Source organism: Bactrocera oleae, chromosome 4 (assembly GCF_042242935.1).
Source record: "Bactrocera oleae isolate idBacOlea1 chromosome 4, idBacOlea1, whole genome shotgun sequence".
NCBI lineage: Eukaryota > Metazoa > Arthropoda > Insecta > Diptera > Tephritidae > Bactrocera > Bactrocera oleae.
The window spans coordinates 55,727,751-55,748,690 of record NC_091538.1 but is presented as its reverse complement, the minus strand read 5'-3'; the positions used below and the strand labels follow the sequence as shown (position 1 = coordinate 55,748,690).

Here is a 20,940-nt window from a genome sequence, read left to right as displayed (position 1 = left end):
ACGAGTATCACTTTAATTTGGTCGAGAGTATGGCCCTAGATCCCTAGTATGCAAGCTAAGCACTGTTCAAGGCCTGGGAATCTCTCGAGTACTTACATATAACTAAATAGTTTTTTACCAAACAAAAGTTTCAGAAGATGTTCAAGGCCATCCAATTGAAAAAACCATTATCACATCAATTAAAAACATTTTTTTACGAAGCTGTTAATTTATTTGGCCTGACAATGACTGCACATTTTTTGAATACAAATGCGACTTTATTTCCCATAATCTCCATATACAGAAATGCATTTGTTATAACGGTCTTCAAACATTTCGATTCCGATTTGATAGTATGAAGCTTTGTGGCCTTTAAAATTGGTATTTCTTCCCATATTAATCGCATTGCGTGAAGTATTTTTCCAGCGAGCCACTTATTCAGACCTTCCTGAATAGAATCTCACTTTAAAAGAAATAACTTGAGTATTTGTAGGAAATAGCGTGAAACTTTGGCAGTATAGATTAGTTCTCTTAAGAAAAATAGCGATTTTTCGTGCAGGATCCTTCATCCTCATAAAAGGGTTAAGTGCGGGTGTAACCGAACATTTCATAATCTTGCAACTTGCATGAATAAAAGCCGGTACTCATACACTGACCGATATTACCCAATTCGTAGTCCAATATCACATATTTACGGCATTAAACTATAGTATGTACTATACATATGTAGATATTGACCGATATAAACGGTATAAGGCCAGGAAGTTTGAAAATCTTATATTAAGTATTTGAAAGACAACGGTAGTAATGCAAGCAACCATTGTGAAGAATTCACATCTATGAAAATGCTAAAATTTGTATATAAATATAAAAAAAATAAATTTTTAATAAATACTTCCGTCACTTCCGTCGTTTCGCGAACTTACATACAAAATGTCAGGGATCGCGCCATCAATATTGAACGTTTTACGTGCGATGCGCGATCAGTGATCCAAATTTCAAAATAGTTAAATATTTTGTGATATGGATCGCAATCCATCAATATTGCATGCTACACGTTTAATAAAAATCACGATCCTGGATCGTGGTCAATATATATAGAACGTGTAGCAGTCCCCATTCAAACAACCGTTAGGTGAACAAAACTTGTAGTCTGTCGCAACATGTTACAAGATGTTATGTTATAAAAATAAATGTATATCCTTATAACAAGTTTTTTCCGGGGTTTTTTCGGCATAGCATCATTTTGACAAAAATTAATATCCGATTTCGTTCCTGCTTGCAACAAAGTAATGGTTCACATAAATGTACGGACCTGAAGCCGCGAGAGAACATTAAATAAAATTTTGAACTGCCCACACAAAATATCGTTATATTAAGTAATGCTGTCGAGTTGCCTCAAAAAAAGCCGGAACCTTGGTTTCGTAGAACTGACTTTCGGTAAGAAATGATCACCGCCAAGTATTTGTACTATAATCGAACTAATGCATCCTATAAGGTCACACTAAACGTTACGGAATCTATTGGCATAGGTATATTCAATCGAACTGATAGGGTTGATCCAAAGAAATGACGCCATACTTAGCATTATTACCATCGTGGTTCAATTTAACAAAACTGTCTGCAGAATATTTTATACCGCTATAAATCATTTGGAAGCAATTCGTTCCCATTACAGTCGAGTATATATAACTGCACAGACTGAGATTTATAAATCCATTTCTCAAAGGGTAGAACTTTGCTATAAGATACCGTTGTTAAATAACACCATAGCACACTAATATACCTATTAAAAGTTAATGACGCTCGGCGTATACACTATTAAAGCTCTGCCATCAATTTACAGGTTATTGATATTATACCTTGATGATAAACACACATAATCTCAATGTTTGAAGCACTTTTTCGTTGCGCATTTAAAAAACCACCATTTAACATTGCAAATAAGACCGATTTTTCTCTTTTGTTAATCCTTAAAAAACATAGGCTCCTTTATTTCTATAATTTACAACGTCCAAGCGTTTAATAACAGCACAATGCAATATGCATCGCTGAGAGGTGTCTGTATTGATTCTCTTTTCTTTTGGATTTACTTAAGTGGAATAAATCTGGAGCTGTGGGTGGCACCAATACCGGGCCTACCGTGCTTGACTGGTTTGTAGGTGAGCGAGAATTCTCCCAAATAGTGACCAATCATTTCGGGTTTGATTTCAACCTAGAATAAAAGTCATTAATAAACATAAGGTATATTTAAACTGACCGATTAATTTACCTGTGTGAAGTCTTTGCCATTGTAAACACCGATGATGGAACCAGTCATCTCGGGAACAATAATCATGTTTCTCAAATGAGTCTTCACAATTTCTGGTTTCTCATTTGGTGGAGCTTCTTTCTTGGCCTTACGCAGCTTCTTGATCAATGCCATTGGCTTACGCTTCAGACCACGGGAGAAACGCCTGCGTGCACGGCTGTGCATCAGTTCAACCAACTGGTTGCTATAAATAATAGATAAACATGAAGCATTGATAATGCAATACAATTGTAATAGAACTTACTTGGGCATGTCCAACAACTGGTCGAGGTCCACACCACGGTAGGTGAACTTTTTGAAGGTACGCTTCTTCTTAAGAGTTTCTTCGACCTGTGTTTAGAAAGATGCATTATGAATACAATGTAATAGTTGAAGTTTTTCTTCTGTCATTCGTCATGTAATGTGCTTTGAGATGCAAATATACACAAATGTAATAACACCAAGGCATATTTCACACATATTTTGAACAATTGAGCACATTAAACACACGGATGCAATGCATTTTTTAAGATTTTTGTCTATAAATTTACCTCAGCCATCTTGACGTTTCTGATTTGCAGAACGGAAAGAAAATTTCAAGGGAATAGTGCTACCAAACCAAAAAAAGCAATAATTGCAGATCTCAAGGTTGGTAGTACTGATTTGTTTATTTTGAATGTCAATTTGCAGGGTTGCATGATGAACTGAATTACAATTAATTTCTTTGATTTGAGTCATTTTTTTTAAATGAAATGTGTAATTATAAAATTTCAAGGGCATATTAATTATGCAGGTCTCTAATAAATATTTCTTAAGCACCTTTTACGGCAGCATATTTATTTAAATTATTAAAGATTAATAACGAGCCATATTAGGCTTATTCGATTAATAAATTTGTAAATAATTAGGGGTGTTGCAGAATCTAATAGTTGTCGGAATTAAAATTAAAACCGATAAAAAAAAATGTAGTAGCTGTGATGAATTCGGATATTGGTGGTTTGACATTCGAAACAAACTAAATTAATATATTTGAATGTTTAAAAATCTTGTAAGTGTATCGGATAAAAACTTATGTATGTAAATATTTGAAATCACAACCTCTATTGTAAAAGTTGTTGTTGTTGCGGCAGACGACATTCTTGCAGTAATTTCGAGGAATGGATGCGTTGACAGTCCCTGGCCGTATAAACTTCAGGGTCTTTTCCGGTCACTTATAGCCGACTGTTGTGGGAACGGTCATATACACACATAAGTATCAAGCGACTCTGACGTGAAATTGTAGTTGATATGAATCTGGGCTTTATCGAACTAGTTCACATGTAGACGAAACCTTAGTTAATTTATATTACATTAAATTATGATTATTAAAATAAGCTGAATAGAATTATAAAGTCGGCAAATCAGGATAAAGTAAATACATTCATTTTTTTAAACAATTTTACAATGTTTACAGTTTTACAAACTATAGAACCCTAAATATTTAATACTTTAATTATGTTCACATCCCGTTACCAATTTTATAACAACTTGTAATTAAATTATTGATTTGCACTGTAATGTAAACATAATGAAAATTATTATTCCTTCTGCTTCAATTTCTCTAATCTTTCCACTTTTTTCACAAGTTCATCTATATTTAAATCATCAGGTACATTGAAACCGCACTGAAAAATTTACAATTTCGAGAATTGTTAAAATATTTTACGATTCCATTATTTTTAATATTAATTACCTGTCTTTCCTGCAAATTTTGAATTTTTCCTTCAATCATTATTTTATTACGCTGCATTTCTGATTCGGATATCAGTCGCTTATTGACAGATGTTATAAATCTAAAACCATTATAATTAATAATTTTACTTTATATTTATATTTATACAAGATGAAGTTACTTTTCAAGTAAATTGCATTCCGCTATTTCTTTTTGCAATTGTTGTTCTTGTTCCTTGATTTCTGATTGCATTTTAGCGATGGTTATACCATTTTCCAAATGTTCTTTCAATTTTGTGTAATAAAATTCCTTCAGATATTCCAAGTGTAAGTCATGCAATTGTGTGAACTTTTGCAATTCTGCACATTCTTCTAATAAGTTACAAACATCGTCAGGCAGATCACAGAGTTCCAGTCCCACAAGACGCAGCTGATGCTCATAGTGCTCGCCTGTAATGCAAGTTATTAAGATTTTTTCAGCTTTGTTAAGGAAACTTACGCAGTTTTTGTAGTGCCTGTACTTCATCTTGCAACTGGAAATGATCTAATAAAAATGCGCTATAATTTTTAATTTATTAAAACAATCTCCATTACATATTACCCATTATAATTTATATTTATCCAAAGCGGGCTGACAAAATTTCTGTTTATTTTGATTTTCAGTTAAACGTCAAAACAATAGAATGACACTTGGCAGCACTATAAGCGGAACAATCTTGTACATTTTAGCACCACTTATAACAGCGTCGTCTATATTTGAATAATATGCATTAAACTTATTTGGCGCTTAACTAAACAACAGCTGTTTGGTAGATGCATTTTCTAAACAATTTTTCGTAAAGTAAATTTACGTAGTAAATATTAAAAGAATGCATGACGATTTATTACAAATTAGACGTTTTCTAAAAGAACGCTTACAACGTGATTATACAACTTTACACGGTCATGAGGCGGAGCGTGAAAACGTAAGGCAATTGCTACAACGTACTGCAGAATTGGGAGAATCAAATTCACTATTGCTCATTGGCCCGCGTGGATCAGGCAAAAGCACTGTAAGTCCTTATGAAAATACAAATTAATGTGCGATATTATAATTGCCTCTATTATAGCTAATTAATGCAGTGCTAAGTGATCTTGTGCCATGCACAGATTTTCAACAAAATACAATGCTTGTGCATTTAAATGGCAATCTACACACAGATGACAAATTGGCACTTAAATCGATCACAGTCCAAATGCAATTGGAAAATGCTGTCAATGGAAAAGCATTTGGTTCCTTTGCAGAAAATTTAGCATTTTTATTGGCATGTCTGAAATCAGGCAATAAACGTTCTAAAAGTGTGATATTCATATTAGATGAATTTGATCTTTTCTGCGCTCATCACAATCAGACGTTATTATACAATTTGTTTGACGTGTCACAGTCAGCGCAAGCACCGATTTGTGTGATTGGAGCAACATGTCGCCTGGATGTCATCGAATTGTTGGAGAAGCGAGTAAAGTCACGCTTTTCGCATAGGTAAAAAAGAACTTAACAGAAACCGAATTTCAAAATTAGTTATATTGAAATGATGATATTTTATTGCAGACAAGTTTTTCTTTTTCCGACATCTGATAATTTCGAAAAGTATCTGGATCTGTTCGAGACTTTATTAAGTATACCCAACGAAAGAGAGTTGAAGCAAATCGCAGAACGTATATCACATGTACAAAAGCTGAATTCAACTGAGCTAACAATGCATCGTTGTCATTTCAATCCTGCTAAGTATAAATTTAACAGAAAATATATTGAAGCTTGGAATAATGGCATAGCTGTGTTAATAGATGATGCAAAATCTGTGGCAGTGTCTTCGTTAAAGACTCTATATGAAATCGATAAGAGTGAATCGTTTCTTAAAATATTCCTATTCCGCCTTGTGTCGCAATTGGATCCAGACGCGCTGCCAAATATCACCGTAGAGCAGATGTCCGAAATAGTTGCAACCTACACAGTTGATCCGAGAGTAGAATTACTGTGTGGCTTATCCGTGCTTGAATTGTGTCTCGTCATTGCTATTAAACACCATTCCGAAATCTATGATCGCGATCCCTTCAATTTCGAAATAATTTTCGCGCGTTTTGCAAAATTTGCAAAAGTGTCGACTACCATGCAAGGCATAGAACGCGCCGTCTCGTTGAAAGCATTTGAGCGCCTGCGTCATATGGAAGTAATATTACCACTTACTAACTCAGTTGGCAAAGTACAAAAAGATTTTGAGATGCACCGCCTGGCGCTAACTTATGGCCAGATAAATGATGCCGTACAAAAATATCAAGCTCTCCCAACGGAGGTGGCGCAATGGGCAAAGAGCTCTATAATTTAAACTGAAACACTTTGTATGATTATGCTATTTTTTTTTTTATGTATTTTAAGTCAAACGTATTAAATTTATTGAAATTGAGTTATTGGTAATTTATTCAGAACGTTGCCACTACACTATATTGTTACAGCCAACCCGGTAGAAGTGTAAGCAATTGTTGCTGCCGCATTTATTCTATTCATACCAACATCCGTGACAATTAGCTCTGGTGACAATTATATTAGCTTTGTTATTTCCTGTTATGGTACAAATATTAGTTTAAATTCTAAAATTGCCAACCAAATATTTATTTTGCCGTTCTACTGTGACACAGCGTCTCCATTGCTCAGATTGAATATAAATTAAGACTGTGTTCAAACACAGAAACTTCTTTTGTCCTTAAATTTTAAAATTTCTTTTTGGCCTAGTATACAGAACTCTCTTATTAGAAAATAAAGTCAAAAAAGCCATCAAACTGTAAAATCCGTTAATGTTATTAGATGCCGCTACAGCAACAAATAGTTTTTATAGACAAAGTTTCTGAGTTGACAGTTCTTGGCTATATGTTTAGTAAATCTGGGTGGCAGAGCAAATACTCAAATAATTTTAGGTATACTGCCGACTTCAAAGTCCTTGGCCGCATCATAAAATTCGGTTATGTAGACGTGACAGTAGTCAAGAACGAATTGGCCTTATCGGATTGAATTGATATTTTCATCTTGTCAAAACTGACGTAAATTCTATGTTTTATGTTGTTGTAACGTCATCAGACCTTTCTCAAATAGTAATTTTTGGACAAAGTTTCTAAGTTGGCAGTACTTAGTCATATATAAATCAGAGTATATTCTGGTTATATAGACCCAAACCACAGCAAAAGTATAATGATCCGTACAAAGACCGAAAGCTTTGCGATCAAGTCCTTATACTGTTATTTAATATCATATTCAGGGAGTATGAAGTTGGCTATGAGAAATAAGTCATAAGTGTCTCGATTAGGTCTAAAACTTCGGGATCATATACCCGAATCGCAGTTTTAAAACGCTTTAAAAGTTAGGTTTAGATTAGAATTTGTATTTTTAAAGTACCGGCACTTAGAGTTATTGTATATAGGTATATAAGTATACGAGGTGTGTTCAGGAACTAATAAGAATTTTAAAATTTCGCAGATTTGAAGAGTCCAAAGTCCACACTTCGTTGCTTGTTCGTGAATTCTTGGTGAAAAGCAATACTGTAACGATGCCCCAGCCTCCATATTCGCCAGACTTTTTTCTTTTTCCAAAAATAAAGAGAATCTTAAAGGGTGGAAGTTTTACAAGATACCATAGCTGAAAATCGCTGAAAGAGCTAAAGGCTATCCCAGAAATCGAGTTTGCGAAGTGTTTTGACTATTGGAAGAAGCGCCGGCATAGATGCATATTATCGAATGGGGACTATTTTGAAGGCGACAATACAAATATAGACAAATGAATAAATATTTCTTTTACAAAATTATGTTTCCCGTTATTTTTTAACACACCTCGCATATCATAAATCGATTTACATATGGAGATGTACAGCTATGTGGATGAGACCTACATAAATATTTTATTAAGTATATACATACATATGTATGTACATATACTCCTAAATGTATTCTACAAGTTTAAAAAGTGTGAAGATAACAATTTCCCAGACCGCATGCCAACATATCTAGGTCATTTCAACTTTCATATCATCAATGCTCTCTACGAAACCGATCGATAATGCTAATTCCCTCATGATTTCGGCATCAGCATAAATTGTTTCGGTTATGCGATCGGTATGAGCTTAAGTATAAATTGAGCTGTCATATCGACCAAGAACACAGTGTGGCAACAAGCAGGCTAGAATGCTTAGTAGCAGTACCCAAAACAACAAATAGTATTACCTTCAGCTCCATCTAAAACAGAAAATATGCATTCCACTTTGCTGCTAACATTTGGCGTTTTGCTCTTGCTAACTACTCTAGCAAACCATTGTCAGGGCAATGAAAGTCCAGGATTCTTCTTGAAGATCACTAAAAATGTGCCGCGCCTGGGACGACGATCGGACAGCTATTTCTTGAAGAATATGAAAACAATACCGCGCATCGGACGACGTGGCTATGGGGTAAAGATGATATAATATGAAAGTATGTGGATACATTAATAGAATTGTTTAATTTTTCAGGATCTAGACGACACTCTTTTGCCTTCACTAGCTAAACGTATGCTTTTGAATCCAGCCGAAGCAGCTGCGGCTGCCGAACGCGAATACAGCCTGGTGCAGCCGGTCACTTCGAATACACTTATCGAGCTGTTGAATAAGAATGCAATCGCCGCGGATAATATAAAATTCGTACACTGGAAGGATTTCGATCGTGCACTACAAACAGACCCTGAATTGTACGGCAAGCTGATTTCGTTGGGTCGTAAGCCAGATCAACGGCTGAAGGCCGATCTTAATATTGATTTGACCAGTGGCTTTACGCCTTTAGTATCGAATACCAACAGCAATGATTATATATACTACAACAAAGATGTGGACGAGATGTACGCACCGAAGTATGGTGGAGATTTTATGCGCTACAATCAACTGGATTAGAAATATGCAAGCGTTTCAGAAAGTATTACAGAGCATTAAATATGGTAACCTATTATTGTTGGGGCATATCTAGTCAAAAATAGAGTATTAAGTGCAATGATAATAAAATCGTAGCAAATGGGCTAAATCGACCAATATCTTTTCTTAATGCTCAGCTGGTTAACTTTAAAGGCGCGAGTTTACACTTACGCATAGTATCATTGTGTAGGAACGGATTCATACCATCTCTTCTCTTTGTCTCACAAATCGAATTTATAAATCTTATTCTTGCCAGTTTATTTTATATCATGCACAAATGCGGTCCAATAAGTACTTAGTCTTATCGCCCGGTGGTGCTGCTATAGCAGGAGAGATTTCCTATCAAGTAGTACAATATCGGCTACTGTTAAAAGTCAGATGAGCATAATTTTGTCGTAGCCTTATTTTGAATGCGTGTAGTAACGGCCGTGTGCGTGAATTTCCGAGCAATGAGAGAGCTAGGATGCGGTGACTGTTTTCCTTCGATGGCGAACATCGAGCTGTCGTTGTCGTACTTGAGAAGACAGCCATGTTTGCTGCTCAAGAAGGTGATCAAGGAACAGTCGAATAATTGGTCTTCACTCGGTGAGCCTGCTTCGACCAAATCTCGACAATTTCCCCTTATTTGTCGCTAAATGCCTTTCCAGCGAGCATACTGTTGAAATTTGAGAATAACGTGATATCAGATATGCTTAGGATCATCATTCGTTGATATTTTTGGCTAACTGTACGTGGGACGCCCACTTTATACAGAGTTTTCGAATACCTAACAAATTGCTTTAAATGTCAGCTTTGCTTCAGAATGTCAGCTATCTCAAGACACTTAATTCAACGGTCATTCAAAGTCACAGTATTGCACGGCTGGTGAGTTCATCGCCTTCGGTGCTCATTTAGCCTGTAGGTTATTGGTAAACCAACACGAGTGAGTGCTTCAGCGAGAAAACGTCTGGAGAGCACTTTTCAAGTAATTTTTTGATATCAAACGCAATGATTTCCTCTAAAAGCTGTGTTTCATTAACACCTATTTTTTTTAACACCAGAACTTGCCTAAACTACCCAATTGTCCGATAGCTGTGAAATTTATATATAATACTTTTGGAGGTTAGATCGAATTATGAAACATTTAGATTAAATGTTCTTGGTCTCTTTTTTTTTTAAAGAACCGTTCATCTTTACACTTCTTATTATAGTTTTTTGCAAACTTTCGGAGTGATGATTCTTTATAATCTTACAAGAGAGTGTTTAAGATCGCTACCAAGCGATGCATACATTTTTCACAAATATATTACTACTCTGTGTTCTCAATTTCGTTACTAACTAAAAAATTAACCCACTAATGAGAATGTATAAATATTCTATAATCTAGTTATATAATAGCTCTTATTCACTATACTACCTAAGCAATTTGACTGACAAATCCCTTTGGACACACCAAACACTTGAAGTCAAATAACAGTTGCAACTGCACTCGCATACAACCACATTGACAGCGTATCGCACATGCTAAGAGTGATTGGCAGGTGGCGGCTGCGCAGTAAAAACACACATACACACAAAGGCAAAAACCAAGAAATAGGAAAACCGCATTATAAACTATTCCAAACAAATGTGACTCAAGCAATGTCGGTGCGCAAGCATTTAGCCCAACACACAATGGCAGCCGCAAAACACCTGATCACTCAAGGCGTTTGCAAAAAACAAAAACAAAAGCAATGCGTTTGAATAAATAACGAAAGACTGAAAAAAAAACAACGTGTCAGGCATTATATTAGACACTTCAAGTGCCAGTGTGCACCAAGAGACTTTGACATTTACCTAGTGACACATCTACACGGCCAACAAATCAGCCAACAATGCGCACAACTAATGCTATAACTTTTCATCCAGTTTAAATTGTGCAAAATTATGGCGCTAATTAATTAGTGTATAAATTAAAATTAATTATAATATTTATGTGGCATTGTTTCGCAGATAATGCCATTAAAAAATGCACAGCAATGCAGTTAGCAGCGCTTGTGTGTGTGCGTGTGTATACTTACGAGGGCGGTCGCATAAATATTTTGGCTAGAAAAGAAATCCGAAAATATTGAAAAATGGTGTCTCAACATGGTCTCCTTTTAGCTCGGTACAGCTGACTCTGCGATTATCCAACTTTTTTTACTACACCTGAAAAATTCGTATCAATGATTTCGCACATTACCTCTGACCATTTTGCCCTACTCCAAGTAGTCGATGTATATCAGACCTTGTGAATCCCCTTTCCGGATGATAGAACAGTTTTCGCTATCTTCGGAGCAGGTTCGCGTGGTAAAGTCTACTGTTTTGACTGATCCTTGGATTCTGGTATCTACCAGTGGATCTTTGTTTCTTCGACGATCACAAAATAATTCAAAAACTCCTTCAGATTGTGCTTAACCGACGCGACCTTTTGTGAAGCCTACTATCTTAGCTATTTCGTGCATCTTCAAAAAGTAAACTGCCAATACAAGTGGTGACCTTTTTTCACACTATCCTTCGTGGTAGCTCTTTTCGAAGCCTAGGACACAGGTGGTATGGTCATCGAAGAAAAATTATTACATTACTTGTTGTTGAGTACAAAAACAACAATGCAATCTTCGACCGATATTGCTCGTGCTTCATTTTTCGAAAAGCCGCGATCCATCTGCTTCCATATGCGGCAAAAACAAAACTACGAGTTGGATTCGCCTGAGATTTAGGCAGTAGCCGTTTACTAGAATGTATTACAAAATAGCACTTTTCTCTTGTGATAGATGCGCTGTCGGGCGGTGAGCTTAAATAATTATTGTACTACCCTCGTACACACATATACTTGCAATTACAAAAACGTATTACAACAAATCTAGCGATTTTGGCAAGTCACCGCCGCAGCAATGTCGTTATTTCGCTTACCATTGCAGCAAGTTCGCAAGCATTCAGCAGTTAGTATGTATTAAGTTGCAGAGGGGGTGTTTCTATTCACTAACACAGCAAACTTATGCTAATACACAATGTCATTGCACAATTTAATTGCACAGATTTGCTGCACATTTAGCAGCAGTCACACGCGGTGCGGCAAGTGGCATTTGCCACTTTTGTTATTTTGTAGGCAATGCAGATGGACAACCTATGCAGCAGTCACCATTCCGTTTACATTTGTATATACATATACACATATGCATGTGTCGAGGCGGTCCAGAGGAAATGGCAATGGTAGCAGTAAGCGGTGTGTACGGAGCATTCCGATATAATTAACAAGCCTTCCGCGCTTGCACCGACAAGTGGTTAAGTACGCCTGCTGGTGGCTGAGCATTAGAAGGTGAAGCGGGCGGCGTTGCGGGGAACATATTGTGTTTGTTGAGCGGTGCTGTCAAAGCGCGCTGCCGCTTCGGTGTCATGTTAATTCAATTTTTATCACATCATGAGGCGTTCATTTATCATTTCACCGTAGATCGGTGCGCAATTTTTCTCACTTTCCACAACTCCACTTATGCGCATTGCACTGCTGTGTGTGTGAGTGTGACTTTGCTGCACTTATTTGTCGGTTTGCTGTTTGTCACATTACTTGTTGTTGAGTACTATATTTATGCGCATGAAGTTGCTCGAAGAACTGGGTGATTTATGACTTTGATGCGTGCAATTCACACAAACAATTAGCACAGTTTTGTTGTAATGTTGTGACGTGTGTTGTTGCAATTGTTTATATTATTATTCTTTGGTTCAATTATGCTGCTTAACCCATTATGGAATAATAGCCGAGTTAATACAAAGCCAATTAAAATATTATCGTAGCATGATCATTTAATTAGCATACTTCTTATGAGCTTTCTTTTTGACGGATTATAAGACAAATTTAATTGGTTTACGTATTACTGAAATATATAATCGACTCGTTTGAAGACTCTTTATACCCTGCGCAGGGTAAACGTTTATTAAGTTTGCCACGCAGTTTATAACACTCAGAAGGAAACTTCGGTAACAATCTCCACCTTGCATATAATTTGCATAATTAAAAAATTACTAAAATTCATAAGTAAATCGCTTTGTCTTTATTAAATAAAACTTGTTTAAATGATCCGAATAATTTTTAAGCTGTTTTTGGTGATCATATGTTTAGAGAATGATGTTTAAATGCGGACTATTTGGTTTACTTTGGGAAAATAAAATACTTAGAACGTTACTAGCTAATATGCATACCGGCTAGTATGCGATGTTAAAATGGTAAATTTTCTTTTAGGTCAACAAGGAGGATATACCAAATACCCCTGTTTCATGCGCTTGTGGGATAGCTGAGGCAAAGCAGAACGCTGGACTAAAAAGGTTTGGCCTTTGAAAGTGAATTTCGTACCGGGTAATGTGAATGTGATGGATGCCACTCTAGTAGCCATAGACCGCATTGTATTACCTCCCTCTTCATATAAAGTTAGGTTTGACAAAACAGTTTGTTTGATTCCCAAAAAAGTTAGGCGACTTACATGCTTTCATCAGGACATTCGCACTGTAAAAGAGCGATGCCACCAGGGTCGTTGGAATTTCTCATATAAGAGAAGCACATAAAACAAAGTTTTTTTCATGTTAAGTAAGAGCAATATCTTTAATTCTAAAATAGTAGTATTTTTGGCTAAAAATGTAATATGTTCATATTTCAAAAACTAGAGCTGCTGGAAAAAAACTGACTACAGATTTGGAATCAGCGTGACAAAATCATACAATATCGGGTAAGAAACTTCAAAAAATGAAACTACTGTTTCCCAGTGTCATTGCTTGAACACACGTCAAATGTGCGCCTGCTATTTTACAGTTTTTATATATAAAGGCGAAAATGTGAATAGTGTTTATAGTCCTGTTACTGTATGTAATAGCCAATCATGCGCAAATTTGGTATCGTCGATTCCGTTCCGGTAACTTTGATGTCAAAGAGAAACCACGCTCCGAAAGACCAATTGTCGAAAATATCGATAAAATAATGGAAATCGTCGAGTCAGACCGGCATGTAAGCACTGTTTTGATTGCCCCGCAGATAAATATTGTTCAAAAATGTTTGGAACCATTAAAATAAAACTGGACGAAAAAAGAAGTTAACAAAAAAAAACTCCTTGATTGCATTTCATTTTGCGATTTACCGTCCCAATCGAAAAGCGGTGAGCCGGCGTATGGTCAAGCCAAGCTTGACTGTCAGGAAGTTTTTCTATGTGTTTGGTAGGTGTTTCGTAGTCTACTATGAGCTACGACCAACCTCTTAACTCGGGCCTATACTACAATAATAACAATTATAGCGTCTGAAAGATGCAATCACCTATTGCTTCAATTTATTTATAGTGACTACTAAATATTAAAAATTCATAAAATGCAATAAAAACACGCTTGTTGTGCTAATGAAATTCGGCTGACGGCTACCGATATAGAAAGTCATACACGAAATTTCGAACTCGCCGCTAGAGCACCAAATCTTAAAGGAACTACATATGTACATAGTAAAGGCTACTAAAAATGCGCATACAACTGTACATGTGTGTATGTGATGCACGATGCGCACGCGATTTATGAATCTGCTAATTTGTGAGCTACGAATTTACAATTCAGCTGAGTCATGAATAAGTAATTAATCATTGTTTAAAGTATTTTTCAACTTTATGCCAGTTGTAGTTGAGTTGAGAGGTGAAAAGTGTGCCACTCGCAAGCGCAAGATGTCACGCTGCTTTTACTCAAAAACTTCTTTAACTCGCTGTGCACAATTTATGGGCGAATACCTTCTTGACACTTGTTATCACTATTTTTATATGAAGGTGTTGGCATTTTCAAGTATTTGCACTGTTGCACATCTAATCCTTTCTTTACATAAAAAGGCGTTTACATGCAAACTGCGTATTTAGTTAGAAAAATCGTGTGGGTGAAACAGGTATACGTAATCGGTATTTTGGCTTTAGTTGATATATTTGAAAAATTCTCAAATATTGACGACAACTATAATGGTTAGTGTAATTACTTAAATTTTAACTTTTTATTTTATTTCAACATCATATTACTTTTAAGTGAAAATATCGTTGGTGAGTTCGAACAACGCCGGTTATGAGTTTGAGCAATTCGCAAGAGAGCTGTTATGTGGGAGTTGCGGTTTCATATGATCGGCTTTTGTCGATTTGTGTCCAAAGAGATCTCGCTCTCAAATACTCATTAGATTAAAGTTGTTTAGACTTAGAAATTCTGGCAAGAAGAGATATTTTGTGCAGGATCTTTCAGGACTTAATTTGTCTCGAATGACATTTATTTCGCGCTACAGTCAATTTTACATGGTCCTAAAGACTTTATGAATACAATTCCATAAATAAAGTTGTATTGCAATTATTTTAAACTTTGAAGAGTGGCGTTCGTGTTTACCCTATGCTTCGTACAATCAATCGATATCTTTCACTTACAAACTTCTCCTGGTTAGGTTTTCTTTTGTAGAAAACTGATCAACATGATTCCAAGATATTTCAATGTTTTGGTTGCGTACGATCAACATGACGTAACTACTTGAATACAAGAGGGTTTAAACAAAATCTGTTTTCAAAGCTATTTCGCTTATTGCACATTTCTTAACTATCAAGCTTTCCTCAGTAAATGTCAATGAAATGATTTCTTTTATTTTATTATTAAAGTATAGAAAACAAAAATCTATTATTTTTTCGATACTTGTTGTCATTTGGAAGATTAAATTTTCACAAGATTCTCTTGGAAGGCACAAACAGTTATTAGTTGGTGTCAGGATCGGACTATAAAGTGGATGCAAAAACCTTATCTATTAACATCTAAATGAAACTCCAGCAGTTTCCGGCGAGTCACCAAACACTTAACATAGCAAATACTTTCGGACCGTCAATGCTGGCTTATCTACCGTTTGCAGCGGCTCAGTCGTATGTGACATAGTAACCATTCGCTTCCGAAATGAATCGGTTTTGTGACGATTCAGCAGTGATTCGCAGATTGAAATTTCATGCATGAGGTCTTTCTTGCGTTAACTTCGGTTCTTATTGTAATTACCACCGTCTTATTTAAATGGTGCCAAACGGATTTTTGTGTAATGTTTAGCTACTGGGCAATCGAAGCAGTGCTTACATGACGGTCGGGCTCGACGATTTATATTATAAATAATGGATTTCTTTTTACTCTACCATATATAATATTATTTAATTCTACCAACATTATCTTACACTCGAATTCCGGATTTTGACATAAAGGCACCCAAATTTCTGCTGTAATAAAGAGATTGCGCTTTTAGGAAAATTTACATTAAAATTTTTTTTTAAGATATACATACTTCAGAATTATGTATAACAAACACTATAAATTTGTATATAAAGTTGTAAAATTTGAATTAGGTGAAAATTAGCTTTATTAGAGTATACGCAAATATATTTATCAGTTTTTTAAAGGCTAATTCTTAAACTGGCGCTTACCACGTATAAAAGTATTGGGTGCATTAAGAATTTTCGATATTGATTTTTACACATAACGATATTAATAAGTGTAAATAAATGCCGGTAATTACAGTTATGCAATTTTAAACTATTAAAGCGTTTGAAAAGTGCATAACTATAAGCCACTTGCTATTTTTCTTCTTCTTATTATTTCTTACAAATTACAAAAATACAAGTATAATCGGCTTAAAATTTACTTTTCCGTTTGTTGCACAAACAGCAGGTATTTTCAAATGTTGTATATCTAGCAGTAATACACACATTCACATAATGTCATTACCATGCAACCAGGATTAAACACAAAGGATACACGCATAGTGCAAGCATTTCAAAAACAAAACAAATAAATATAGTTGGTCAGTGGTTTTATGGTTTGTTGTGTAATTTCTGCTAATACCAATGAGATCAATACAAATTCAAATGCAATGACAATGCTTGGCTAATAGCAACATGACAAGGGTGTTGTAGACAAAGGCGCGCGCAGATATTGTATTTACCGATACAAAAACGTGTGTTCTTGTGGTTTGCGGCAGATAAAAGAAAAAAAAGCGCCTGCGCAACAGCAAGGTGTTGCATTGTTACCGCATAGTGCGCATTGTACGCAAGGTTGCATACATCAATATACGCATGCGGCGTTGTCAGCGTTAGCGGCGGTAGGTCCGGTCAATTCATTCGTTAAGGCGTTGCAAGCATTTCCTACAACGAGCTATCGGTGGGTGTGCTTAGTTTTAGTTATTTGATATGAAAGCGTGGAATTTAAGTGTTTTTCAATTTTCACCTTTCTTTTATGGCTTTCTTTTGCTGCTACGCTTCTTTGTTCACGAATAATTCTATTTTCTATATTTCCAAAAGAAATAATAATAACTAATAAGCAACGGCATTGTGTGCGTGTGTGGAGTGGCGTTCTTTAAACAGTTTCAAATTGAAAATTTATGATGGGCAAATATTTGGGAAATTAAATCATCGCATTGACAGATTTATTTGTTTTGTGTAGAGTTTTTTCATTTTGTTGTTGTTCATGAGTATTTTCACTTGCATTATAAATGTTTGTAGGCAGTTAGCTGAGAACATTTTAAAGCAGCATATCGAAATTTACATACATACAAGCATGCTATTTATTCATTAAACCTTTTTGAATATAAATCGGTTTTTGTAATGATTTATTCGCTCATGCCATTAACGCCAATTGCGAAATTGCATGGCAACTTAGGCAAAGAAATCGCAACAATTTTACATACTTGCCTGCTTGCGAAAATTATTTGGCGACTAATTGGCCAACATAAGTTGCCAATACAATCGTAGCAATATTAAAAGCAATTATTTAATAAATTTCCCTAAAAAAAAATCTAATATAGAACACACAATTATATGTACTTTTTCCCATTTGTACCTCATTTGCATGCATAGATGCATATATACAACCTTTTAAATGCACCCACATATGTATAGTATATCCAAAGTTTATTTGTAGCTGCTTTGGAATGAAAATGTTAGCGTTCGCATTTGTTGCACAAATAACCAATTACGAAATCAAGTCAAATGTAACAAAAGAAAGTCGGCATACATATAGTTAGTTTGGTTAGAGCGGTGATGACAAATGCGTTCCCCCATTTTTTGTAGCAACAAGTGAATAATTGCATAGTAAATTTAGTCACACAACGTGAATTCCATACATCAATGCAGTCACAGGAAAATCAGTATTAGAATTTGAAGTGATTATTGTTCATATTGGCATTGTCGTGATTAAAATAAGCATTACTTTTTTGTGCTACCCATTTTTATACCCTGAACAGTGTATAATAAGGTTGTCTCGAAGTTTATAACATCCGGAAGGAAATATACATACATAAATGATCAGCTGACAGCTGAATCAAGCTGAATCGATTTAGACATGTTCTACTGCGCTTAGGTCCCTGTATGCGCAAACTAGTCGCCGATATTGAACTAGGTACTCTATAATATTGCTTCCATACAAACTAATCGATCGAAATCATGTCCTTGTACGGAAAACTTTTTACTTGACAAGATAGCTTCACGAAATTTGGCATAGTTTATTGTCCAAGGTAACGGTACAATCTTCATAATTTTTGAATAGGCTATTCAAACTGACCGATCAAAATAAAGATAAAGATCTTAATAAAAGATATTTTATTCTTATAAAGTAACCTTAATTCGACTTGAAGATTGTTTTTAATGAAGTAGCAAAATATTTTCTTTTGGTTGCAAACCGTTTACCGGTTACGTTTTAGATTTATTAATGCATTAAGTTGCTATAAAAAATGCACCTGTGAAGGGTATTATAACCTCGGTTCAGCTCAAGGTAACGTATACATATGTACATATTATATAAATTAGTTAAAATATATACAGAGCTTTATGAATATAGTATAGGTATACTTGTATCAAAATATCTCTTGATAGCTTTATAGCAAAAACGTGGAGTCGAGTAATTTACACCCACAAAAAAGCCCGTATTGGAAAATATTATAATTTGATACAGTAGTTCACGACTTAGGGCTTTATACGAGTATATAACCTTTATAGGGTAATTGCTATACTGTTTGATTTTTTTCAGTTCATCTGAGATTTTTTGTACGAAAATCAAGCGAAAATTTTAACCTCTGTCTACCTTGGGGGGATGTTCGGTTTAATTTGAGCTTGAATCCAAAGCTCATCATTACAATAGCATAATAAAAGTAGCCTCAAAACGCTCAAATAATACTCTTTATTGACCGTATGTCCCATTGGAATGAATTCATGATGAATCAAACCGCGAATATCGAAAAAAAAACAATTTCCGGAAACTTTCTGCTTTCATGGTACAACATGTTGCTACAGAGTATAGTGAACGAGTTTAAGACCAAAAACTCGTTCAATACCATCGATCAACCACCGTATTTACCGGATTTGGCCCCATGCGACTTTTTTTGTTTCCAAAACTCAAGTTACCATTCCGTGGAACCCGTTTCGAGTCGATTCAGGCCGTAAAAGAACTGAAGGCGATTCCGGCCCCGGACCTACATGTTTCGATGATTGGTATAAGAGGTGAAGGCGACAAAATAATTAAAGTACTCTTCCATCATTGAATTCTACAGACTAACACCTCCACCAGATTAGCTTCGTAAGACTTCTTTTTATTTCCAAACAAGTATAAGTTACTCGAAGTACGAACTGAAGCAATGTGAGGCCTATATAGGCCTCCAGAAGAGGTATATTTCAGATAGGTTAAATAAGTTAAAGTGTCGCTGGGGCAAATATGGTATATCGAGCTAATCGGATAACAATCCTAATTTTTTACTTGCTTTCTTAAATATTACGCATATGCAATGTTTTCTCATTCAAAAAAGTCAGTAACCTTTAGACACTTTCATTCAGTATCGAATTATTCACATATAAACAATTTTCGTTTTTTTCAGTTAATAAAAAAGTCAAACATTTAACAGGAGCGTACAAATAATTAACAAAAATAAAGAATAAAATGCGTTATATTTTAGAAATGGAAGAAGTCAAGAGAATGCAACGCTCCTTTAGCTATATATTAAGTAATATAACAAGATACTTGAAAGCATCAAAATCGATTTCTCTCAGCAATGAAGAAAGTCTTTGAATTGGAAGCAGTTAGGCAATGAAAATTCTGCGGCAGAGACATGTGTAAACGAAAAATGATTTAGAAACAGTTTGATTGGTTTTAAATTTTAAGTGTGGTTAAATGTAGTTTACGGAAAAAACTAATTGTCTAAATAAAATAAAAATATATACGTACTTTTTATAAAATCTAAGTGAAAGCTTTGTGAGTTAATTTGTGAACATCGCAACAATCGGGCAATATTTTTAGCTAATATCAATACTGAGCCTAGTAGAGAGTAGTCCGATTCAGCTCTATCCTGTAAAGTAACGTTTTGATATTATCTAGGTTTTAAATGTCAAACAAGTTATATACAGTTATTATCAGTATCGGTAAACTTTTTTACTACAGAATTATCGAGTATTCGCTCTTATAAATTTTCGATGCGATAGAATTAGGTCAATTCGAACCGTATTAGTATTTATGAAATAATATCATCTGATTAAATTGAGCCGGAATGACAAAAAATCTGCATTTTTACGTATTTTAATACAAAACATTATAATCGCCGTCAAAATAGGTTTCTGAGCCAATACAAGCATGCCAATGTTGAATCTAATTTTCCATACACTTGTTATAAGCACTCCGGCTGGGATGGCTTAGTGCCTCCAGCGAATTTACATTTTTTCGGTTTCGGTTTATTTTTGGAGTGCTTTTTGCTAGATTGTTGGACAGTTTCGACGTCATATTCATAATCACACGTCTCGTCACCAGTAATGATGCTTTTTATGAATGTAGGATTCTCAGCTACGTTGTCAAGCATCCCCTTGTGACCCGACGTCGTTTTTGCAAAAAAAAAAAATATAGCTCTTTTGGTACGAGTATAGCTTTGACACACTTCATACCTAAAACATTAACCAAAATATGTTTAGTCCATCCTTTAGAGATGAGAAGATCCTCTGCTGTTTTTTTGAAGCTACC

The 20,940-nt window shown here is 35.2% G+C and overlaps 4 protein-coding genes across 4 annotated transcripts; 2 read left to right on the top strand and 2 right to left on the bottom strand.

Annotated features, from left to right (window-relative positions):
* Window positions 1-1,932: 1,932 nt before the first annotated feature.
* Window positions 1,933-2,939, bottom strand: RpS15 (ribosomal protein S15). The gene is made up of 4 exons (XM_014240291.3): window positions 2,821-2,939; window positions 2,535-2,620; window positions 2,252-2,474; window positions 1,933-2,194 (listed from the first exon to the last, which is right to left on the bottom strand). Exons 1-4 carry the CDS (start codon window positions 2,827-2,829, stop codon window positions 2,069-2,071), a joined length of 444 nt encoding a protein of 147 aa, XP_014095766.1. The 5' UTR covers window positions 2,830-2,939; the 3' UTR covers window positions 1,933-2,068.
* Window positions 2,940-3,669: 730 nt separating this feature from the next.
* Window positions 3,670-4,673, bottom strand: wac (wee Augmin). The gene is made up of 5 exons (XM_014240290.3): window positions 4,581-4,673; window positions 4,479-4,523; window positions 4,162-4,429; window positions 4,002-4,101; window positions 3,670-3,933 (listed from the first exon to the last, which is right to left on the bottom strand). Exons 1-5 carry the CDS (start codon window positions 4,582-4,584, stop codon window positions 3,847-3,849), a joined length of 504 nt encoding a protein of 167 aa, XP_014095765.3. The 5' UTR covers window positions 4,585-4,673; the 3' UTR covers window positions 3,670-3,846.
* An 81-nt stretch (window positions 4,674-4,754) lies between these two features.
* On the top strand, window positions 4,755-6,420 carry Orc4 (origin recognition complex subunit 4). The gene is made up of 3 exons (XM_014240289.3): window positions 4,755-5,031; window positions 5,089-5,498; window positions 5,568-6,420. The coding sequence occupies exons 1-3, from the start codon at window positions 4,849-4,851 to the stop codon at window positions 6,340-6,342; spliced, it is 1,368 nt and encodes a 455-aa protein (XP_014095764.3). The 5' UTR covers window positions 4,755-4,848; the 3' UTR covers window positions 6,343-6,420.
* Window positions 6,421-8,132: 1,712 nt separating this feature from the next.
* ETH (Ecdysis triggering hormone) lies at window positions 8,133-9,050 on the top strand. The gene is made up of 2 exons (XM_014240286.3): window positions 8,133-8,445; window positions 8,506-9,050. The coding sequence occupies exons 1-2, from the start codon at window positions 8,251-8,253 to the stop codon at window positions 8,917-8,919; spliced, it is 609 nt and encodes a 202-aa protein (XP_014095761.2). The 5' UTR covers window positions 8,133-8,250; the 3' UTR covers window positions 8,920-9,050.
* The last annotated feature ends 11,890 nt before the right edge of the window (window positions 9,051-20,940 follow it).

Excerpts from the sequence above, each read along its gene's own strand:
- RpS15 (XM_014240291.3), bottom strand. Across the intron at positions 2,475-2,534 it reads CAGTTGTTGGACATGCCCAA|CAACCAGTTGGTTGAACTGA; the intron begins GTAAGTTCTATT and ends TATTATTTATAG. Across the intron at positions 2,195-2,251 it reads ATGGCAAAGACTTCACACAG|GTTGAAATCAAACCCGAAAT; the intron begins GTAAATTAATCG and ends CTTTTATTCTAG.
- wac (XM_014240290.3), bottom strand. Across the intron at positions 4,430-4,478 it reads ACAGGCACTACAAAAACTGC|GCGAGCACTATGAGCATCAG; the intron begins GTAAGTTTCCTT and ends CTTGCATTACAG. Across the intron at positions 3,934-4,001 it reads AAAATTTGCAGGAAAGACAG|TGCGGTTTCAATGTACCTGA; the intron begins GTAATTAATATT and ends TAAATTTTTCAG.
- Orc4 (XM_014240289.3), top strand. The coding sequence starts at position 4,849 with ATGCATGACGATTTATTACAAATTAGACGTTTTCTAAAAGAACGCTTA. Across the intron at positions 5,032-5,088 it reads GTGGATCAGGCAAAAGCACT|CTAATTAATGCAGTGCTAAG; the intron begins GTAAGTCCTTAT and ends CCTCTATTATAG. Across the intron at positions 5,499-5,567 it reads AAGTCACGCTTTTCGCATAG|ACAAGTTTTTCTTTTTCCGA; the intron begins GTAAAAAAGAAC and ends ATTTTATTGCAG.
- ETH (XM_014240286.3), top strand. The coding sequence starts at position 8,251 with ATGCATTCCACTTTGCTGCTAACATTTGGCGTTTTGCTCTTGCTAACT. Across the intron at positions 8,446-8,505 it reads TCGGACGACGTGGCTATGGG|GATCTAGACGACACTCTTTT; the intron begins GTAAAGATGATA and ends TTAATTTTTCAG.